The 20,757-nt window shown below is 39.4% G+C and overlaps 1 protein-coding gene across 1 annotated transcript; it reads right to left on the bottom strand.

The window, feature by feature from the left end:
• Window positions 1–86: 86 nt before the first annotated feature.
• prkar2aa (protein kinase, cAMP-dependent, regulatory, type II, alpha A) lies at window positions 87–20,249 on the bottom strand. The gene is made up of 10 exons (XM_082188637.1): window positions 18,743–20,249; window positions 6,895–6,930; window positions 5,551–5,687; window positions 4,547–4,653; window positions 3,326–3,467; window positions 3,020–3,121; window positions 2,760–2,834; window positions 1,868–1,933; window positions 1,404–1,542; window positions 87–1,302 (listed from the first exon to the last, which is right to left on the bottom strand). The coding sequence occupies exons 1-10, from the start codon at window positions 18,996–18,998 to the stop codon at window positions 1,178–1,180; spliced, it is 1,185 nt and encodes a 394-aa protein (XP_082044763.1). The 5' UTR covers window positions 18,999–20,249; the 3' UTR covers window positions 87–1,177.
• Between the last annotated feature and the right edge of the window lie 508 nt (window positions 20,250–20,757).

Here is a 20,757-nt window from a genome sequence, read left to right as displayed (position 1 = left end):
TTTAATGTAGCCCATGTAAGGTATTGTTTTTCAGAACACCCTTCCCATGAAAAAAAAAAAAAATCCCCAAATAAAAGTAGACACCCTGATTTATCGAAAGTTAATTAAAAGTACAATCTGTAAATGCTGAAACTAGCCAACCCTCAAAGGTGATAAACTAACAATAGCCAGCTAACGCCCTAAAGAAAAAAAAATAACACTCCATTCCAAAACACTTGTATGGTGTCTCCAATCAAAAGATTACAAACAAAACTGATTCCTGACATTTAAATGGCACTGTTCCTGTAATTACAGACCACATCGTCCAACACACACACACACACACACACACGCACGCACGCACGCACAACCAGTCGCAACATAAGAGTCCCAGCAGGTTACCAAAATGTCTGCTTTATTTATTTTTCAGGACGACTCATTCAGAAAGACTAAAGGGAAAAAATTCGCACTAGATTCGGCCTCGCATCCTCCAATTAGGGGGCGGTGTAACAGCGAGTCAACCCTTCAACAAAAATATGTAATAATAATAATACATTAATCAATACAATGTGGAGTTTAAGTAAGGATAACGAGTCACTGTGGATACCACCAGCAAAAACTATGCACCAACAGCAGGGAAGGAAACAGGTCATATTTAAACAAGTTTATCAAAGCTTTGCATTGTCATAAAATGCTCTAAAACGTTCAATTTTTGCGCTTTTTTGCATTTTTTTATTGAAAGATATCAACTTTTTTCTTGTTTAAACATAGATTCTTTTATCTGGTCTCTTTTTCTTTTTTCTTTGTTGTGACTGCAAGTGACCATGAGAAAGGATGGGTCCTTGGCTGGGAATTTTTGGTGAAAGTGAATGTGTGTGTGTGTGTGTGTGTGTGTGCGCGCGCATATGTCCTCTCCAGGCTGTGGTTAGTTCAGGGTCACAGCAGTTGAGCTGGTAATGCTTTTATTTCGTACTGAACAACTGACGCAATAACAGGCGTGTGTGTGTGTTTGTGAGGTATGATTTGAAAGTGTGAGCGTGTTTGATGGAGTATGTGTGTGTGCACATAAAAAGGAATGTGTGCCTACAAAATGTTTTGGGAGTGTATAACCTATGTGTTGTGTTGTATAGTGTGTGTGTGTGTGTGTGTGTGTGTGTGTGTGTGTGTGTGTGTGTGTGTAAGGCACGGCCAGTCTGTCTCAGTCCCTCAGGTCCACGCTGGATCCAAACAGAGCCACCAGCTGCTCCTCATAATGGGCGATATTCCTCTTCATGATCTCCTTGCAGGGTCCCAGCAAGCGCTCGAAGGCTTGTACATCAATCACTGAAATACATAAACATCAGTCATGTGATGTTGTATGAGCACTTGGCACACATTTTACTTCAATACATAAATGCAAGTCGGATGCCCACAGAGACACTTACCCAAGCATTTAATGTCCCCTATAGCATAGGCTGAGGCAGCACGTGGTTTATTAGTGACGAGAGCGAGTTCTCCGAAATACTGCCCTCTACTGCAGCGAGCGATCTCGACCTCGGTGTTATCCTGTCTGTCTGCTTTCGTCTGGGAGACACAGAAACACACAGAAAGAGCCATTTAAAAATGAAATGTTGGCATTACTGAGGGAAAATTAAAGAATGTTTTTACATTGCTACAAATCACCAAGTAGAACTGCAAAAATTATTGGTTAGCCAAACAAATAGTCCCGCCCCAAACCTAAGCCATTGGTTAAGCAGAAGCCTCCAGCTAGTCAGACTCAGCATGCTAAAATTTTAGGGGAATCAATCGAACAAACAATAACATAACCTTAACATTAAAAAATGAAAATTGTACAATATAACAATGAAAGAGAGGGAATGAAAGAGAGGGGAAAAAATAAAGAACTCACTTTACTCTTCATCATAATCTTCACGTCTCCAGACTCCACAATGTAAAAGCAATCAGCTTTATCACCCTGGTAATAGAGCAGTCCACAATAATAATGATGATTAATGAGACAATAGCATAAGTCAAAGTCCTGATCTTCAGTTCTGCTCTATTATTATAGTGCTATAACTACACTTGATGCGTGCGTGTGCGTGTGCGTGTGCGTGTGTGTGTGTGTGTGTGTTTGAGAGCTGGTTCTTTTAGACACGCTGTAGCTGATCAAGTGTGGAAGATCTGAACAGAGGATCTCTCAATGGTTCTCAATGGCACGGCTCACTGACTCACACAAAATTTGTGACATATGTATAAAGGTAAATGTACAAATATATGACCAAGTGGGATTTGCAAACAAATTATTATTTTTATTAAGATTATATGATTAAGTTCTCATTAAGTCAATTTACTTTTGTATAGAACTTTTCACCATACACACATTGTTTCATAGAAGCTTTACTGAAATTAATATGAATTTAACAATTTTCATAATGAAAATATTTATAGTTTATTTTAAATATAGTCCATTTAGCAGTTTAGAGCTGGGCGATAGTTTAAATATGGCGATGATATGAACAATCATTCAAATGAGATTTGCTATGTAGTATAGATCGCTTTATGTGAGTTTACTGTATGGCGTTAAATTGGAGTTATTAAGATACAGGTGTCCTGGCAACTAATGGAGGTTATCACAGTAATGAACAATCTTTTGTATTACATTTAAAACCTAACAAACTTCTTTTAATGAACTGTTTTGCTTGAAAGTTTGTTAAATAAATGCTACTTATTGTAAAGACTGTTGTTGTCCAATGATATTTATACACTTATGTCCTACTTTTTGGGGAAACTGCAAAGCTCACCTGCATAATGATCCTCTCTCCATCATGAAATGATTTTACACCCAGCACATCAACAATCTTCATCCTCTCAGATAACTATGAAACATGGGGTAAGTATTCATCATTTCATTACCAGTCTAAGAATGCAACAATGTTCTCCTCTTCCTCCTAAAGTTTTTCTTCAATGTTCACTTCAGCTATGCAACCCTGATACTCTTTCACAGAACCACTAAACAACACATTTGTCAATAGAATAAATGTTTTTACAATCATTTTCTCACCTCCAGTGATTTGAGCAGTGGAACAGACTCGATGAAGATTTCATACACCCTTCTCTTCTTTGCATTATTCTTCACTACGAGTCTACGGAAAGTCGCCCGATCCTGAAACAGACATACCGTTCAGCTGAAAACTCTGTTGTATTAGGATCTGGATTTATGCTTCTGTCACACTTATTGTCATTTCATAATTGTTATGAAAGCACTGTGAAAGTGAAGCAGCAGTCATTCAGTGTTCTGACCACAAGGCGGTGCTGTTACAGAGCACTTTGTCAACAGGGTATGGCATGCTCTCTCACACACACTCACCAGTCCCCAGAGGGCTCCATCCTCTGTAGCAATGATGGTTGCAGCACGTGGAGTGTTGTACATGAGGGCCAGTTCTCCGAAACTGCCCTTATTATTATACTGACCCACACAATCCTTCTTTACCACAATATCATACACACCCCTACAAATACACAAAAACATACATTCAGTTAGTGCTGTGTGGGAATTACCGGTATATTGTTGCTACACTTCATTCTGATATTCTGACCTTTAGGTATTGACATTCAAAATGAGGAACATTACTATGGTTTGAGATAAACAATGAATAAGAATTAACACAAAGAGCTTCTTTTTTTTTCTTTTTTTTTTTACCTCTCAGTTCCTTTATCAAATCACAAATTGGACATTACATTTAGCTTTTCGTTTAAACATGTAATGCGCTGTGCATACAGTAGGCAATGCAAGTACATTTTTATAAATGAACAGTAACAAAGTATCCAGTAGCAGTAGATGTATTTGTAGGTTTTCTTTTTTATATTTGCTTATTATTAGAAAAAGATCAACGTTTTACACAAAATGCTGGAAGTAAAATGTCATATTTTTAAAATCTGACTGGGAAAACAACTGATAGATTAATCAAAGATTAAAATAAGTGTTTGATTTGTTACCCAAAATCAGGATATATGTAAAACGTTGCACAAGAATACCATACACAAACTGGCAGCACAAAAAGTGCCCCTATTAAGCTATTTTAAAGGTTCCATATTTTGTTTTGGAGGTCTCCTACAAAAAGTTTACATGCATCTAAGGTCAACTTCAACTTTAATTCTTTCATAATATACATTGCACATCATCTCATTTCTCAAAGGGCCTAAAAACTGTTTATTTGAAGATTCAGGGGCACGAAGATTCTTTCACACTGGGCACGTTTGCTAGGTCCGAGTCCGAGCACAATTGTTCTCGGTGTATGAGCGTGGATCAAAGTAGACATTCACGGCAGCCAATGATGATCAAAGGCTGGCATAATGCAAATTTGTTACGTTGTTAGGTAGATATGTAACCGGAAGTAAAACTGGAATTGTTGACGACTCGTTTCGGCAGGTCAGAATCAATTCTTTCTTTTAGGAAACAATAACTCAATTTATCGTGCACTTTGATCTTTGATCTTTGAAACTTTGCAGACATTTTACATTCAAAAACAGCTATACTACACACTATATGAAAGGTAATATTCGAAAAAAAACACTTTAAAATACACACCTCTCGATTACATAAAAGTTATCCCCATCATCTCCCTGATCAATGACGTGATCTTGTGGCTTCACAAGAACCTCAAACATGGCGTCCAGCACCTCTGAAAACTGCTCCTGTACCAGAGAGAGACAAAGTGTCTGATGAAGGAAATGTGTTTGTGTGCTCTGAATCATATAGTACAGATTTATGCAAAACTACATATTTAAAAAAAAATATATATAATGTATAGGCAAGTTTCTTATGGTTCACACAACAGCTAGACAGAGTGCAACAGAATGGAACAAAGCGTGAGGGTCCAGACATGTTTCAACTATTTTTTATCTCGACATGCCATCTTAAAACCTCAACACTCATGGTGCACAATGTTGAACAAAGAAGGGGGTGGGGGGGGTTCTATACCAAAAGATACCCACATGCAAGTGAACATAGTCTAGCATTTAAGTGCAGAATGAATGCAAGAAAAAATTCATTTGACAGACATTAAAAAAGGCAAAAAATATCTAGAAATTATTTCATAAAACTATAATGGTAATTTTGAAGAGGTGAATTTAAAGACGTAACTTTTTGAAGCAGGTTTTACAATGTTGACCGTGACTTTTAGCATAAATCCTCTCTGCTAAGTTGTGTCTTAATTCACTGCCGTGAAACTACCACAGTTAAAAATACATTTATATCAAATTAAAAGTCTACATCACATGTTTATGTGTGCACCAAACAGGGAAAAACTGTGTGTTATATGACATCAGCAGAAAATTAAGAGTGCCAATCAGTTCAAGTAACAGTATGTTAATAATTTCCTCCAACAATGAACCGACTGGCTGATTAAGGCACGTGTAATCAGTCGCACATGCAAACCAAACCTGACTGACTGGCCTGCACACACAACCTGGATGACGCCTGTATACAGTTTAATAGCCCTCATATCTGTGTGTGTGTGTGTGTGTGTGTGTGTGTGTGTGTGTGTGTGTGTGTGTGTGTGTGTGTGTGTGTGTGTGTGTGTGTGTGTGTACCTGATCTAGAGCCTTGAACAGCAGAATGTCCTTGCAGGCCTCCTGTAATCTACAACGCTGCTCGTCTGTTTTTGGATGAACAACTCTCGGCTCAGAGTCTTCCTCATCATCATCAGGGTTAAATGCCTCCGCACACACTATGAAAACAAATTACTATTTAATTACTTAGAAGTCTTCACCAAAGCCACATGCATGTGAAGCAAAAAATCTATACTATACAAGAAAAAAAAGAAGAAAAAAACACGTTATAATAAAAACAGCATGATGTTTCCAATTTTAAGTATTTGGCTATTCACAATAAAAAGCAGCTTAAAAAAAATTATGCCCAAAAAAACCTACACTACAGTTCAAAAGTTGTTCAAAAGACAGTAGGGTTTATTTTAAAGACATGAATACATTTATTGAGCAAGACAGTAGAGATATAATATTACAAAATATTTCTATTTTAAATAAATGCTGTTTTATAAACATTCTATTTATCAAAGAATCCTAAAAAAAATATCCGTTTATAAAAAAATTAAGCAGCACAACCATTTTCAACATTGATATATAAAAAAAAAAATCTGAATTAGAATAATTTCTCAAGGATCATGTGACACTGAAGACTGAAAAAAATCAGCTTTGACGTCACAGGAATAAATTACATTTTAAAATTCTAATTTCTAAAGTTATTTTAAGCTATAGTTAAAGTTATTTTGAATTGTAATAATATTTGACAATATAACTGTTTTTACTGTATTTTTTATCAAATAAATGCAGCCTTGGTGAACAATGTCTTTCAAAAACAATTAAAAAATCATACTGACCCCAAACTTTTGAACGGTAATGTACCATAGAAACAACTTACATTTATTTGTTACAAACAAACAAATAAACTAAATATTTAGTTCTCTTAACTATTGGCAAGATGTTTATTTTGCATGGCAAACTTTTTGTAAAATATTGTATTTTCTCTCAAATTTTCCACAGGCCACATAGAACCCTTTTTTAGGGTTTCCAGTTTAAAACCTCTGCACTAGAAGTGTTTAATTTACAGAGATGACAGAATGGACAATGCTTAACTTCACACTTCTGAAAAAAAAAAATGAAAAAAAAACTTCATGCATTAACCGTGTCTTTACAGGTAGCATATCTAGATTCCTTCATATGATGATGTGTAAAAGTGGATTTTTTAACTGGAACACAATTGAAAGGGGCAGAATGAGTGGGCATACTGGCCACATACAGTAATTACAATAAAACAAACACAAGGGGAAATGACGGAAAGGCAGAGCACTTATCTGACACTCACACACACACACTTTAAACCACATGATTAGTGCAATGACGTCAAACAGAACTCACCCGACACTCTCCGGTTAAATCTGCTGGGGGGAGGAGCTGTGGAGAGAAAGACAGAGAGAGTTAATGACTGTTCAAATTCCCCTATGCTCGCTGAGAACTGCAGACTCTCAGACAATGTTCACGATCAAATTTAGTCTCCAAATTTCACATGTGCCCTTCAGTAACTGTGTGGGCATGTTAAATATTCAGTAAGGTCAGTAAAAGGCCTGTCCTACAGGCTGTACCAGTTTCAGGAGATTGCAATTATGTGTGTACGATCACAGCTGAGTGCACTAGCACGACTCTCAGGAGCCCTGCAGGTCTGCACACCCTCCTCCTCCTTTCTCATGGCACTGTTACAATCCATCACTCCATTAACTCTTTGGTGTAAAACTAGCAATGAGCTCTCTCTCACATTATTAGTGAACTGCCGTCTTAAGACGTTCTGCTCATAACCTGTAGCTCTGTAACAAACAGACAGATTTTCACAAACCTAAATGTATGATCATGTTTAAAACACATTCTTACAGTAATTAACCTGCAACAGCGAATTGTGGGCATTCACACAAAAGCATTCAGATTTACACCTCTTTGCAAATTACTTAACACTGTGTGTGAGCAATGCCCAGATAAGGCGGCTTAATACACAGACTTGTGAGAGCACTCAAAGAAATGAGTGCATGCATGAGCGCATGAAGTATAGTGAGATGGGGTTCTTCAACCTCACGTGTAGGGGATATCAAGTGGACAAAGTTGCCATGACAACAAAATACAAGGAAGACTATAACTATCCCCCCCCCCCCCCCCCCCATACACACCCACTCACTCTCTCTTGACAACCAGAGAGAGAGAGAGAGAGAGAGAGAGAGAGAGAGAGAGAGAGAGAGAGAATACAGAATGACACTGGAAGGAAGAAAAAGGAAAGAATATGGGTGTGAGGGCAATCTTTAATGGATAATTTACAACATTTACTGAAAATCTTTCCCACCACATTGTTTTCAAATTTTATTTGCATTTATGCAGTATGGCTTCAGAGGAGATGGAATATAGCAGCAGACAAGATACATTGAAGTCTAATACTTTTTATCATAGGTACTCTTCAACTGTGAGTGATGGAATCCAAAAATCCAGAAAATCACATTGTATGATTTTTAAGTAATTAATTTGCATTTTATTGCATGACATAATTATTTGATACATCAGAAAAGCAGAACTTAATATTTGGTACAGAAACCTTTGTTTGCAATTACAGAGATCATACGTTTCCTGTAGTTCTTGACCAGGTTTGCACACACTGCAGCAGGGATTTTGGCCCACTCCTCATACAGACCTTCTCCAGATCCTTCAGGTTTTGGGGCTGTCGCTGGGCAATACGGACTTTCAGCTCCCTCCAAATATTTTCTATTGGGTTCAGGTCTGGAGACTGGCTAGGCCACTCCAGGACCTTGAGATGCTTCTTACGGAGCCACTCCTTAGTTGCCCTGGCTGTGTGTTTCGGGTCGTTGTCATGCTGGAAGACCCAGCCACGACCCATCTTCAATGCTCTTACTGAGGGAAGGAGGTTGTTGGCCAAGAATTTGCGATACATGGCCCCATCCATCCATCCTCCCCTCAATACGGTGCATTCGTCCTGTCCCCTTTGCAGAAAAGCATCCCCAAAGAGGTTTCCACCTCCATGCTTCACGGTTGGGATGGTGTTCTTGGGGTTGTACTCATCCTTCTTCCTCCAAACACATCGAGTGGAGTTTAGACCGAAAAGCTCTATTTTTGTCTCATCAGACCACATGACCTTCTCCCATTCCTCCACTGGATCATCCAGATGGTCATTGGCAAACTTCAGACGGGCCTGGACATGCGCTGGCTTGAGCTGGGGGACCTTGCGTGCGCTGCAGGATTTTAATCCATGACAGCGTAGTGTGTTACTAAAGGTTTTCTTTGAAACTGTGATCCCAGCTCTCTTCAGGTCATTGACCAGGTCCTGTCGTGTAGTTCTGGGCTGATCCCTGACCTTCCTCATGATCATTGATGCCCCACGAGGTGAGATCTTGCATGGTGTCCCAGACCGAGGGAGATTGACCGTCATCTTGAACTTCTTCCATTTTGTAATAATTGCACCAACAGTTGTTGCCTTCTCACCAAGCTGCTTGCCTATTGTCCTGTAGCCCATCCCAGCCTTGTGCAGGTCTACAATTTTATCCCTGTCTTTACACAGCTCTCTGGTCTTGGCCATTGTGGAGAGGTTGGAGTCTGTTTGATTGAGTGTGTGGACAGGTGTCTTTTATACAGGTAACGAGTTCAAACAGGTGCAGTTAATACAGGTAAAGAGTGGAGAACAGGAGGGCTTCTTAAAGAAAAACTAACAGGTCTATGAGAGCCGGAATTCTTACTGGTTGGTAGGTGATCAAATACTTATGTCATCCAATAAAATGCAAATTAATTATTTCAAAATCATACAATGTGATTTTCTGGATTCCGTCTCTCACAGTTGAAGTGTACCTATGATAAAAATTACAGACCACTACATGCTTTGTAAATAGGAAAACCTGCAAAATCGGCAGTGTATCAAATACTTGTTCTCCCCACTGTATATCACTGTCCACTTTTCTTGTAGGAATTAGTTTTTTAAAGTAAAGCAATTTTTGTTAAAGTAAATTCATTCTTTTATTCAGCAAGGATGCATTAAATTGATAGCAAAGACAATTATTAATGATTTTTTAAATAAATGCTCTTCTTTTGAACTTTCTATTCATCAAAGAATCAGAAAAATTTATCACAATTTCCACAAAAACATTAAGGAGCACAACTGTTTTCAACATTAGGAAATAGTAAGAAATGTTTCTTAAGCCACAAATCAGAATATTAGAATGATTTCTTAAGGATCATGTGACACTGAAGAAAATGCAGCTTTCCATCACGGAAATAAAAATTATTCTAAAATATAATATAAAAGAATAATGTTATTTAAAAAAGCTGGGGAAAAGCTGATAAAATAGCAAGCGCTTTTCGCAATGGAAACCGCAAATTTTGTCAATTTAGCAATGTCAATTTATTATCCATGCCGTTTTCATGATTAACTTTTGATCAAATAAATGCTGCCCTTGGTGAGCTGCCCGACTTCTTTAAAAAAAAAAGAAAAAAAAATGACCAACCCCAAACTTTTGCGCAGTAGTCTATATACACATATCATCTAGACATAGGGAATTTAATATTTTCCATGATTTAAAAAAAAGAAAAAAAATCTACGGAAAAACTTCTACTTCTATAGGACTTTTTCATCCATTTTCAATCTGACTGCTTAAAAAAAAAAGAAGTCAGCAAGCCATATGATTGGAGGTATTACATAATTATTTATAAACCTGCCAGTTTTTTATATTTTAGGATAAGTATGAACAATAGTAACTACAAACAAGAGAAACCCGATATTTGTCCTGTCTGTCTTCTTATCTCCCTCCATGTCATTCTAGATATCCTCATGCACACACAGTCTTATCACTCTCTCATTGCTGGCAAATATTAGCCAGAGAGAGAGAGAGAGAGAGAGAGAGAGAGAGAGAGAGAGAGAGAAAGAAAGAAAGAAAGAGAGAGAGAGAGAGAGAGAGAGAGAGAGAGAGAGAGAGAGAGAGAGAGAGAGAGAGAGAGAGAGAGATATTTTAAAAGAGAGAGAGAGACTAGTAATTTTAAAAGTAAACAGAATAATGTGTGTGTGACCTCTAGTAATTTTAAAAGTAAACTGAATATGTGCGTGTGATCTCTGTGATGGCACAGCGAAAATCACTTATCATGTGAGAATCAGCACCTAAACTATAAACAGTTCTGTTTTCTCTCTCACGCAACATGCATAAACAACCATTCCAAACTATGATAAAACACAAAACATCATCAAATCAATGTCATTTATTCATGGGATGGAAAAGCTGAATTTTCAGCATCATCACTCCAGTCTTCAGTCACATGATCCTTCAGAAATCATTCTGATATGCTGATTAAGTGCTCGAGATTTCTTATAATAATATTATTATTATAATATATAATAGTAAAAAAATTTAATAAAAATCTTACTCAGCCCAAACATTTGAATGGTAGTATATGATATTATTAAAATTTATTTTATTTGACAATAAAAATGTAATCTTTTACAAATAAACCCTTTAAACCTGCCTATTTATTCAGTGTGTGTTGTGTAGATGTCTGTTTTTTTTCCATATTAGGATTTTTCTTGCCTAGCGCTTTCAGCACTGTGATTGGTGGTCCAGCTGTGAAATGACAGAGTGCCAAGCCATAGAAAGTCAATGAGAGACGAATTTCAAATGGCAGGAGAATTAACCAATCATATTGTCCCTTTAAATGGGTGGGGCTTGTTATTACAAGCTTATGGCGCGTTCTGCCCACTTTGAGGAACACAATCAGGGGGAAAAAGCTGATAAAATAGCTAGCGCTTTTTGCTATGGAAACCAGAAATTTTGCCAATTTATTATCCATGCCGTTTTCAAGATGAACTTTTAAGGGAAAGCTGGAGTTAATCTGCAAAGGAAGACTTACACCAGAGCTTAAGTTTGTGCAGAAAGCCAAAGCTTTTTAAAGCATTTCCACCACAGTATTGCTCCACTCACAAACAATACTAGGCAACCAGCAGTGGGAATGCCCACTAGCAATCTCACTGCCAGCCACTGGCGACATGCAGCGACAAAGTCGCTTGTAGTGTGAACGCAGCTTTACTGCTGGAATTATTTGCTGTTTTAGTAAGTTATGTAAAATCTAATAGGTTATGTGACTGATTTTATTCTGGCCACCGCTTTAGTTGAGAAAAACTGTTATTTTGCAGAATAACTGGTCAGTCTGTAAATTTACTAACTTGGCGACCATGGACATTTGCTGTAATTCTGCATAAAAGTAGAATTTTTCCCAAATCATATGTTCGATAAGGTCTGTTACATACATTTAATTGGCTGCTGTGCCAGTATAATTTAAATAAATGGTATAATATATAATATATGATATATATTAATGCTCTGGTCTGAGAGCTGTCATGATGCATTGGTTTACATTATATTTAGCTGGTTTTGTGGCTATTGTCACCATATTCCGCTGAAATACACACACCAAGTGTGTGATGATGCAATTCTTTGTAATGATGATTTGCATTTTATTACTTTGTTTAATTTTGGTGATAACTCTCACGCTCACACTGATGTTTGCCTGTGGCATTTCTTGTCAGAAGTAACATGCAGTATTATAGAAGAGGACACCGTAAGCTAGGCCAATTTTAGGATGAGTTTACTTTTTCCCCCAACGAGGCAAGGGCGTCACGAGAGGGCCAAGGTTCAAGAGTCACAGTTCGCTACTGCTATAATCTCAAAAGAATCGGTCTATGGTCAACTCATAGGGCCTGTTTACACTTGGTCACTTTATGCGTTTTAACTGATCAGATAGCTATCCATTTTGTTAAAACTCTTCCATTTACACTTGGCCACATAAATGTGTCTCCACGAAATGAATATAAATCCGTTCTTCAATTCCTACTCTATATGCAAATTTAACGGAGTTCACGACACGTCATCGAAAGAAACAGATATAAGCTGCAATTTATCTATCATCAGCTAATTTCAAGATCAAAGACCACAAAAGGAGAGAAAGCGGCATCAGCACTGGTAAGATAATTTAGTCTCTCTACTTTGAATGAGCTTCAGGATGTGAACTTTGTTTCATTTGTGGCAGTTTGTGCGTCGGCTTGCTGAAGAGATATTTGCTCAGCTACTCATTTGCGGCAGGCATATGTGGTGGTGCGTGTTGAGGTAGAGCTGTCATATCTGGCTACCGTGAGCCAGTAGCCTATAATACGCTCACACGCTTTTACACTATTTTGGAAGGAGTCAAATTTACATATGTGGCTTCAACAACCAGATGCATTTATACTTCAGGTATCCTTTGGAATGAATTTCAAACCACCTCCTGAAGTGGTTTGAGTGATCGGACTTAAATCCATCTCGAATAGCTATCCGATCAGAGAAAACACACGTTCGCAAAAGCACAAGAGAGTCTACACTATGTAACACTACCATAACACAATAAAGAACCCCACTCACTCACGGAGAAAGCTGCTCAACTGATTAATAAAATCCCAAACAGCTGTACAACTCGTAAACAAGAGGAAAATACTCTCTTCCCTTCCTGCTGTAAGCAATCAATCTTGATGCCTGAATCCCCCCCTTTTCCTTTACTCTCTAAAAACTTTGTCTATCTTTCTCAGTGCTCCATTTCTCCCTTTCTCTCTCTTTAGCCCTTATAAGGTTGTGTGGATCTGTCTAGCACTGTGCCTGTGGCTTTAACCCTTTGCTGACAGCCAGAAGATTACTTGCAGTGAGAGAGCATGAATGACAGGATCAACAGTAGCAGATATTTACTCAAAAAACACCCATTTTATTCACTTTCTATTAACTTTTTTTTTAAACTTGCGAGGATTCAGTGGCGTTACAATATCTTTAAATGTGTGTTTGTGTGCATAATATGAACATTAGAAGCGAGGTCAGCTCTGCCTCTGATTAGACAAGGCCATCAGTCTGCTTAATCTGCACCCTGACTGGACAAGGTCTCTGTCTGTTCTTTTAACCCGTCTCTGATTGGCTGATACGGTATTATGTGGTGCTAGCTGAAGGTCAAGGCATGTCCAATCAAAACATACACCTCACAACTGGAGTCCTCCCATTGGTTGCACTCCTCCTGTCCCAATGACCTGCTCTCCTTGAGCCACCACCACTAATCAGACTGACCTGCAAACATCTTACAAAGGCTGAGGAGTAATCTTGTGTATTTGTGTGTGTTGTTGTTATCAACTAACATGCAAAAAAGGGGATCAGAACAATGTTTTCCACTCTGTTGAGTGGTTAGGAGAGAGGAAATTAATGATTATATTTAATTGGAGACTATAATAGGCAACAATGAAGATAATGTGCAGCACTTCCACATCCTGTCTAACCTTTGGCCTTACCCACGATGTCTTGAGAGGGAACCGCTCTGTTGCACTATTGGACAGATGGTTTTATGCAATAAATGTATAGCAATATGAACTCTTAAACCTAAATAACTTTATCTTAACTTGTTTTCTGCGAGTGCAGAGCTAAAAAATGCAGAAATGATAACCTGAAGTCTATGACCAGCTGCTGAGATAACACTTCATAAGCTCTTACGACCACACTATAATGCAGCTTCTGAAATCAATGACCAGGGTGGGAAGAACAAACAGGGTCAGGGTGGTTAGTCACCCTCTTACTGATAGATAGGAGGAAGTACTAAAGTCCAGATTGTTATCGGAAACCTCAAACATGAAGAATAAAAGATAGACACACCCAGGCATTCAAAACACACAAACAATACGCACATAGACAGGAAAACAATACCAAAGCATTTTCTCTGAATGACAGCTAGTAGCTGGTGAGCATTCTTAATATGTGACGGGACCTGTAGTAAAGCCAAACACATGTAACATTTCCTTCCTTCTTTCTGAACTCTAAATAAAGAAAAAGGATTAAAACTCAAAAAAGGTCAAGTAGAAAAGCAATTACTACTGCAGTGAATTCATTTTTGTTTAATTTAGTGCAATCTTTTTGTTTCTGAAAAGGAAAAGACAATTATTCATGTTACTTTTATGGTAGCCATTTTAACACAAATTATTCAGGCCCTTTATTAGTTAATTCTCGACAAACTGCAAAAACATGATTTGGGCTTAGTAAAGGCCACGGACCTTCTCAGATACAGCACATCATGGTTGAAACAATACGCTAACTGCCTGAAAAAACTACAGTTCTCTTTTTCAAGGTTTAGTTTCGTATGTCTGCAATGTGAAAAAGGTTCACGCTCAATACTGAGAATGAGATGATGCAAAAACAATATTGCAACTTGTGTCCTATTAAATTAACAACAGACAACTTAGCAGTTAGAAACAGCACAAACAGGTTCTTTGACACCCTGTCAGATATTGCAGGTTGTTGTGCGAGTGAGACTCTGAGTCCTTAAAACAGCAGACGGCTCTGTTCCTCTCTGATTATCCTGCTTAAAACAAAGAGTACACTATCCTCCAGACAGACAAGCTATACACTTGCACTTAGACACACACTTCTTTTATACTTCAATTCATTTCACTTTAATTTACAGTACATCTTTTCTATTAGTAACTAGGGTGCAGTTTTCTTTTTGTTGTTGTTTTTTTGCTTTTCAGAGATACCAGACATAAAGTGCCTTTGACAACCTGAGGCAAATCAGAAATGTTTTTTTGTGCAGTCAGGCAAGGGGTTTTGTAGAGAGGCCATGTGGTTGAAGGGATGGTGGTGTTCTAGTTTAGTGCCAAAGTCTGGCGGAAGTTACCAAAACAGCTGAAACTGCTTATGAAACTTTGAACTACTCTTTACCCAAAACCAATTGTGATCATGTATCTAAATTCTCACAGAAACCAACAATATACATGGATAAAGTATGCAAATCTAAGAGACATCAAATCCATCCAAACTTCTGCGTGATACATTTTGCCAGTTCTGCAGGGATGTGTAGATATTTTCTTGACAGCATGACGCAAAGTAAGAAAGGTCAAGGTGGGATGGTCTTACCTATATGCTTTAACTGTTCAAACATGCCCCGGCATGCTCTTGATTCCTCAGATCACTGAAGCTCTGCTGTGGAACAATACGTGTCTAACGCAGAACCCATCCCGCTATCATGATTTGATGTGCTGACGACTATCTGAGCTAATTAACTGATCTACCTGAACTGGATGAATACAACCTTGTACTTTGCAGGGGAAAAATTTCGGTGCGCGACCATGAAAATATATTTAGGCGCACTTGTGCGACTGAACGATCGAAGCTAAAAACTACAACTCCCAAAAGCCCTTACACGTACGTTACGCATCAACAGTGACGTTTCGCACTGCGATTGGTTTTAATGCCAGTCAACCAAACAGCGCGAAAAAGTTGAGGCTACTGTGGTGTTGAAATTGTCTTGTGTTGAGATGAATAGTATCACATTTTACTTTAAAAGTTCTGTCTCAAATGAGGCAGAACAGAGTAGCTTCGAACAAAAAGAACAAGACGTTGAACAAGAACAAGATGTTGGTGCTGTTATTCCTTGTAAGAAGCAGAAAATATCAGTGACAGGTAACGTTAAAAAGTACAGGTTCCAATGCTGTGCAAATACTGCAAAGAAACCGGTGCAGAATTAGCAGGGCCAAACAATGTTTGTGTGCGGACATTCACACTTCAAGCGAGAATTGCTAGTAAAGCACGTCAATTCCCAGCGTCATTTACGCTTCAGGGACATATTCATTAACAGGTCGCAACCTAATAATCCCCCAGATGTTTTTGGCCTATGACGTACTAATAACTGTGAAAATAATCTACTCGGGTGTTGTCAAATATACGTGTCAATATCTGAAACGATTCCAATACTCCTTTTCTGCAGTATCGATACACCGATATCAGCTGTACATTCTCAATTTCTCTTCTCTCCGACGGCGAATTGAAAGTTTGACACAACCCTGCTTACTCTTATAAACCCGTTTCATTCGCTCTGTGGTTGAATAATGTTGGTGTTACAGGGCCTGAATTGTGCGGGGTTGTGGGTATTACAGTTGCACATAATTTTACTCATTCCTGCAGGTTTCGCAATCACCACAAAAGAGCGCACACCACTGATCTATAGAAGAGGTGCATACATAAAGCCGCCTCTTAGGGCGCTTTCACACTTGGTTCGATTGCCTGTTCTGAACCCAAGTTCGATTGCTCCCCCCTCCTCCTGCCCCTGATGGACTGTGTTCACATTATATTATTTGTATCCAAACCGTAGTACGCTTGCGTCATCGAGCTGGCAGCTGCAGCTGGCGCATAATCGTGTTGCTTGGTAACCGCTATGAATGAAAAGGCGTCAAAATGGATAGAATTGCTCGCTTCACATTTGTTCTTCTTTTTTTTAACCTTTGGTTTTGTTTTCAAAGAAAAGATACAGAAACACACTTGCGTCTGTCTGCCGCAAAAGTACTAAAATCGTACCCCAGACCACCCTTTTTAAGCGGACTCGAGTACGGTTCGTGGGTGTGCACCCGAGTTCGGAAGACAACGTTGACATCATCCAAACGAATCGAACTCTGACGTCATTCGAACCCAGGTTCGCCCTCAAACAGCTCACAAGTACCAAATTTACTTATTTTTCTTGGCTAATTGCGCTAACCCGTAAGACATGTGTTAATCTTCAGACCACAAATAAAAATCTTTTTAATTAAATCTGAGAGTTTTCTGTTCCTCCATTAACAGCCTACGCAACTAACACTTTCAAGCCCCAGAAAGGTAGTAAAGATATAATTAAGATATATACACATGTGACTCCAGTGGTTTAACCTCAAAGGTTTAACCTTATGAAGCGATGTGAGTGCTTTGCTTGTGCAAAAATCATAATTTACCACTTTATTTAAAAAATATGAATCTCTGTCCAACTCAACAACATCTGCTCTCACATCAAGAACCACGTGACTCGCGGTGCTCTAGTGAATGCGTTTTGGAGATTCATTTTCAAGGTAACGTAACGAAATTAGAAATTACAGAATTGTGACAACACTATAACAATAACAACAACTTTCTTGGTAACTACAACACTTGCATTCGAAAAGCCACTCAAGCTTTTTCTTAATTTACCAACCTTTCAAATCTGACAGCTCGGCCTCGTCAGATTCCCACAAAATTGTGGGATATGAAACTGGCTGCACACTTCAGAATCTCGTTGGACGCAGTGGGTCATTCTGTATTGTTTGCCTACTACATGCACATACATGCAAATTAAAAGTTGTCTCTAAAATGTCATCTAGCCTACATGCTTTAGTCCTACCAAATAGGGTAAATATTCAGTCATACTATAATTTGTCATACTGATTTTTGCATTCAATATAGCAGTGAAGTATGCATGTTAGGATGTGGAAAGAGAATGATGTATCTGCTCAAAGTCAAACCACTGAAAGAGCACATAAACCTTCACACTCACTCACTGATCTGAGATCAGATTTAACACACAGCTGGCATTGATTTTCCCATTCCGTTTTGTAAGAGGATGTGAAAAACAATTACAGAATTAAATATTAAACGATCAGCGTAAACAAGACATAATCCACACAGACACAGGTGTCTGACACACTGCATATCATGTGGTTTGATGAAATATGATTAGGCCTAAGTGATTTAGGAATGTGTAACAAACAATCCCTGTATCCATTTCCACACCTCTTCCTCACTCTTCTCAATGGTCCAGATTTCTCTCAATGACTTCTTTTTAAGAATGTTTTAATTCACAAATGATGACTTAAATGTCTGCCAGTGAAATCTGCCTGCTTTTGCAGCTGCTCGCTCTGCACTACATGAAAGGAAAGAGGGACTGCTTTGATGTGCGCGAGCGCACCTCTCTCCATTATGAAAAATCCGTTAGCATTCTCAATGGCCATCACGCATCCATTCATACAAGCAATTCATACAGCACGAATGGGCTAACAACGCTAGACCGATCACACACCACAGCCGTCTCTATTCAAGAAAAGAAATGCATAAATATTAATGCAAATCTATTAAGCGTGCATACTATCCCATCTTAATTTTGCATGCATTCTGGGGATGCCTTGTGCGGGCGCCACTTGTCACTCTGTCAATCAAGCGCTTGGATGAGAGCTCGAGCGAGTGCCATGGAAACAGCCTAGATAAGGATGTTCCACGTTGCCCATCTCAAGGGAGATCTGACACCCTTGTTAGCCGTGAAAACACGGTATACACTAAAAACATACTCAAGCAGCGATTTCTTCATCTTTTACAGGTGGCGTAATAAGCTGATTTAATAAAGAGGCACTCACGCTCAAAGTCTGAGTCATCGTCATCGTCATCATCGTCGCCGTTCGACTCTGTCTGCATCGGTTCGCCATCAAACATCACTCCCTTCCCCCCGGTTTTGGCGGTGGCGACCCCGGACCCGTCCTGGTTCCTGGTGTCCCGCAGACGGGTGAAATACTGCACGGCAAACTCCACCAGGTCCGGCGGCCTCTGGCGCAGCACCTCCACGGTGTAGCCTTGGAGCAGCTCCGTCAGACCGACTGGAATCTCAATACTCATGGCTAAACAGTAGTAGAAGGTTTGTGCAGATATTTGAACCTGTTCTAAATGGCTCCTGAACTATGGTACAAAAATATAAATCAAGTCTTTCCCGTATATCAGTGCATGCAGCGGGTTGCTGCGCAAGAAGCTCGCGAGGGACTTAGTTAATTTTGGTAGCAAAGGTCAGCTGAAACAAGCACAACACATAAGATTCTTCGGGGGGTTTGTTTCCCAAGGTTGGAGTTAATCAGGCCGAGTAGTAGAAAATAAAGGCTGACAGCTCTGTTTCCTCCTGCTTTTGCTCAATAGATCTCTTGGCTAGGAATAAAGTTACCGTACTGTGCGTTGAACCAGTAACTATTAATTAAAATCGCTTCGCTATTGTGTCGTATGGAACAAAATAAGCGATGAATACGAGTCAAAAAGTGTGGTTAATAAGATTAGAAGCTGATTAAACCCAGGCTGGGAGTTAGCGATGTAACGTTAGCTATCGGAGTTAGCAGACGAGGCCTTGCCTTTGCACAACGCGTGATTAGTTTGTATAATTGACGTTTTGTTGTCTAATACCTTAATAACGGATATGCACGAGAGAAGAAGCCAATCGCGTGAAAGAAAAAACTCAATATGTCAATTCAGAGAGCTGTTGAAATGTTGTATGACAGCTCTGTCTGTCTATATCACCAGCGCACAGATCCGCGTCTCTCTTGTCCGTTATTTCTCCTAGGATCCACTGTTTTTGGTAGTTCTAAACACGGAAGGTGAATTAGAGGAGTGTGGGTTACTGGCTCCACCGGGGAGGTAGCTGTGTCGTCGCCGGGGACTCGGTAAGGAGCGAGGCCGCGCCGGGGTGAGTGTGCAGGCGGCCCGGCACTGACAGGGACACCCGGTGAACCGGACAGGAGGGAGACAAGATCAGGCCTTCTAGTCTTCGGAAATCTGACAAGTGTCAGCTGTCACCAGAAAGCTCGAAAAGGCGCCCACGGAGACGACGACACCGGCACTCGAGCGCCTCCAAGCACGAAACTGCTATGAAAATCCTCGGTAAACTCCAACCGCTGAGAGCTGCGGATTTTCTCGTCGCCTGTCGTTGTCAGAGCCGCGGTCCGGAATGGATATGTTTCTGGACGTCGAATAAAACTAATTTCGCCATGAATGAGCTGAAATATTCTCGTTTTTTCCAGTAAGAAAGAACAGAACGTTGGTGCCTCTTGACAAGGCGCGGACACTCTCTCCTGTTCCACCGCGAGCCGCTGAGCCTCGGGGGCGCGGTCAGAGTTCGAGAGCGAGCGTCAAGCTCTGATGGACTTCGAAAATGGCCAATCGCAGAGCAGCATGAGACTGAAGCTCCACCCCGTTTGAAGCGTGTGTGAGAGATTTAGGAAGTGGGTGAAGAGGCTGTAGTGGGGGGTTCAGGGCCAAATTCTGAACTCAAGCAAAGCTGAGCGCTGAGAAATATACGGAAGCACTCTCTGTAACATAAGTGATTGAAAAAAGAACTAAAGTATCGATAAAGCCCGATGGAACTGTTTAATTTACACGAATCTTCGGACTTGAGTCATGAATTCCATTAAAGCATTATATATGCAACCATAAAACGTAAAATATAATTTTTTATTATCGAAAGTAAAAGCTGATTGTTTGATTTAGGCTACTTTGAAAACACAAGGCAAAGCTACAATCTAACTGTGCCGATAACTAGAAGCGCTCCATGGCAACAAAAAAAAATTGTTTTATCTCAGATGAACAATTCAAGAGAGAAGGAGTTCCCTGTCAGTAA

Source organism: Leuciscus leuciscus (assembly GCF_965113295.1).
Source record: "Leuciscus leuciscus genome assembly, chromosome: 13".
NCBI classification, from domain to species: Eukaryota; Metazoa; Chordata; class Actinopteri; order Cypriniformes; family Leuciscidae; genus Leuciscus; species Leuciscus leuciscus.
The sequence above is the reverse complement of the archived record's forward strand: the minus strand, read 5'-3'. Positions and strand labels throughout refer to the sequence as shown.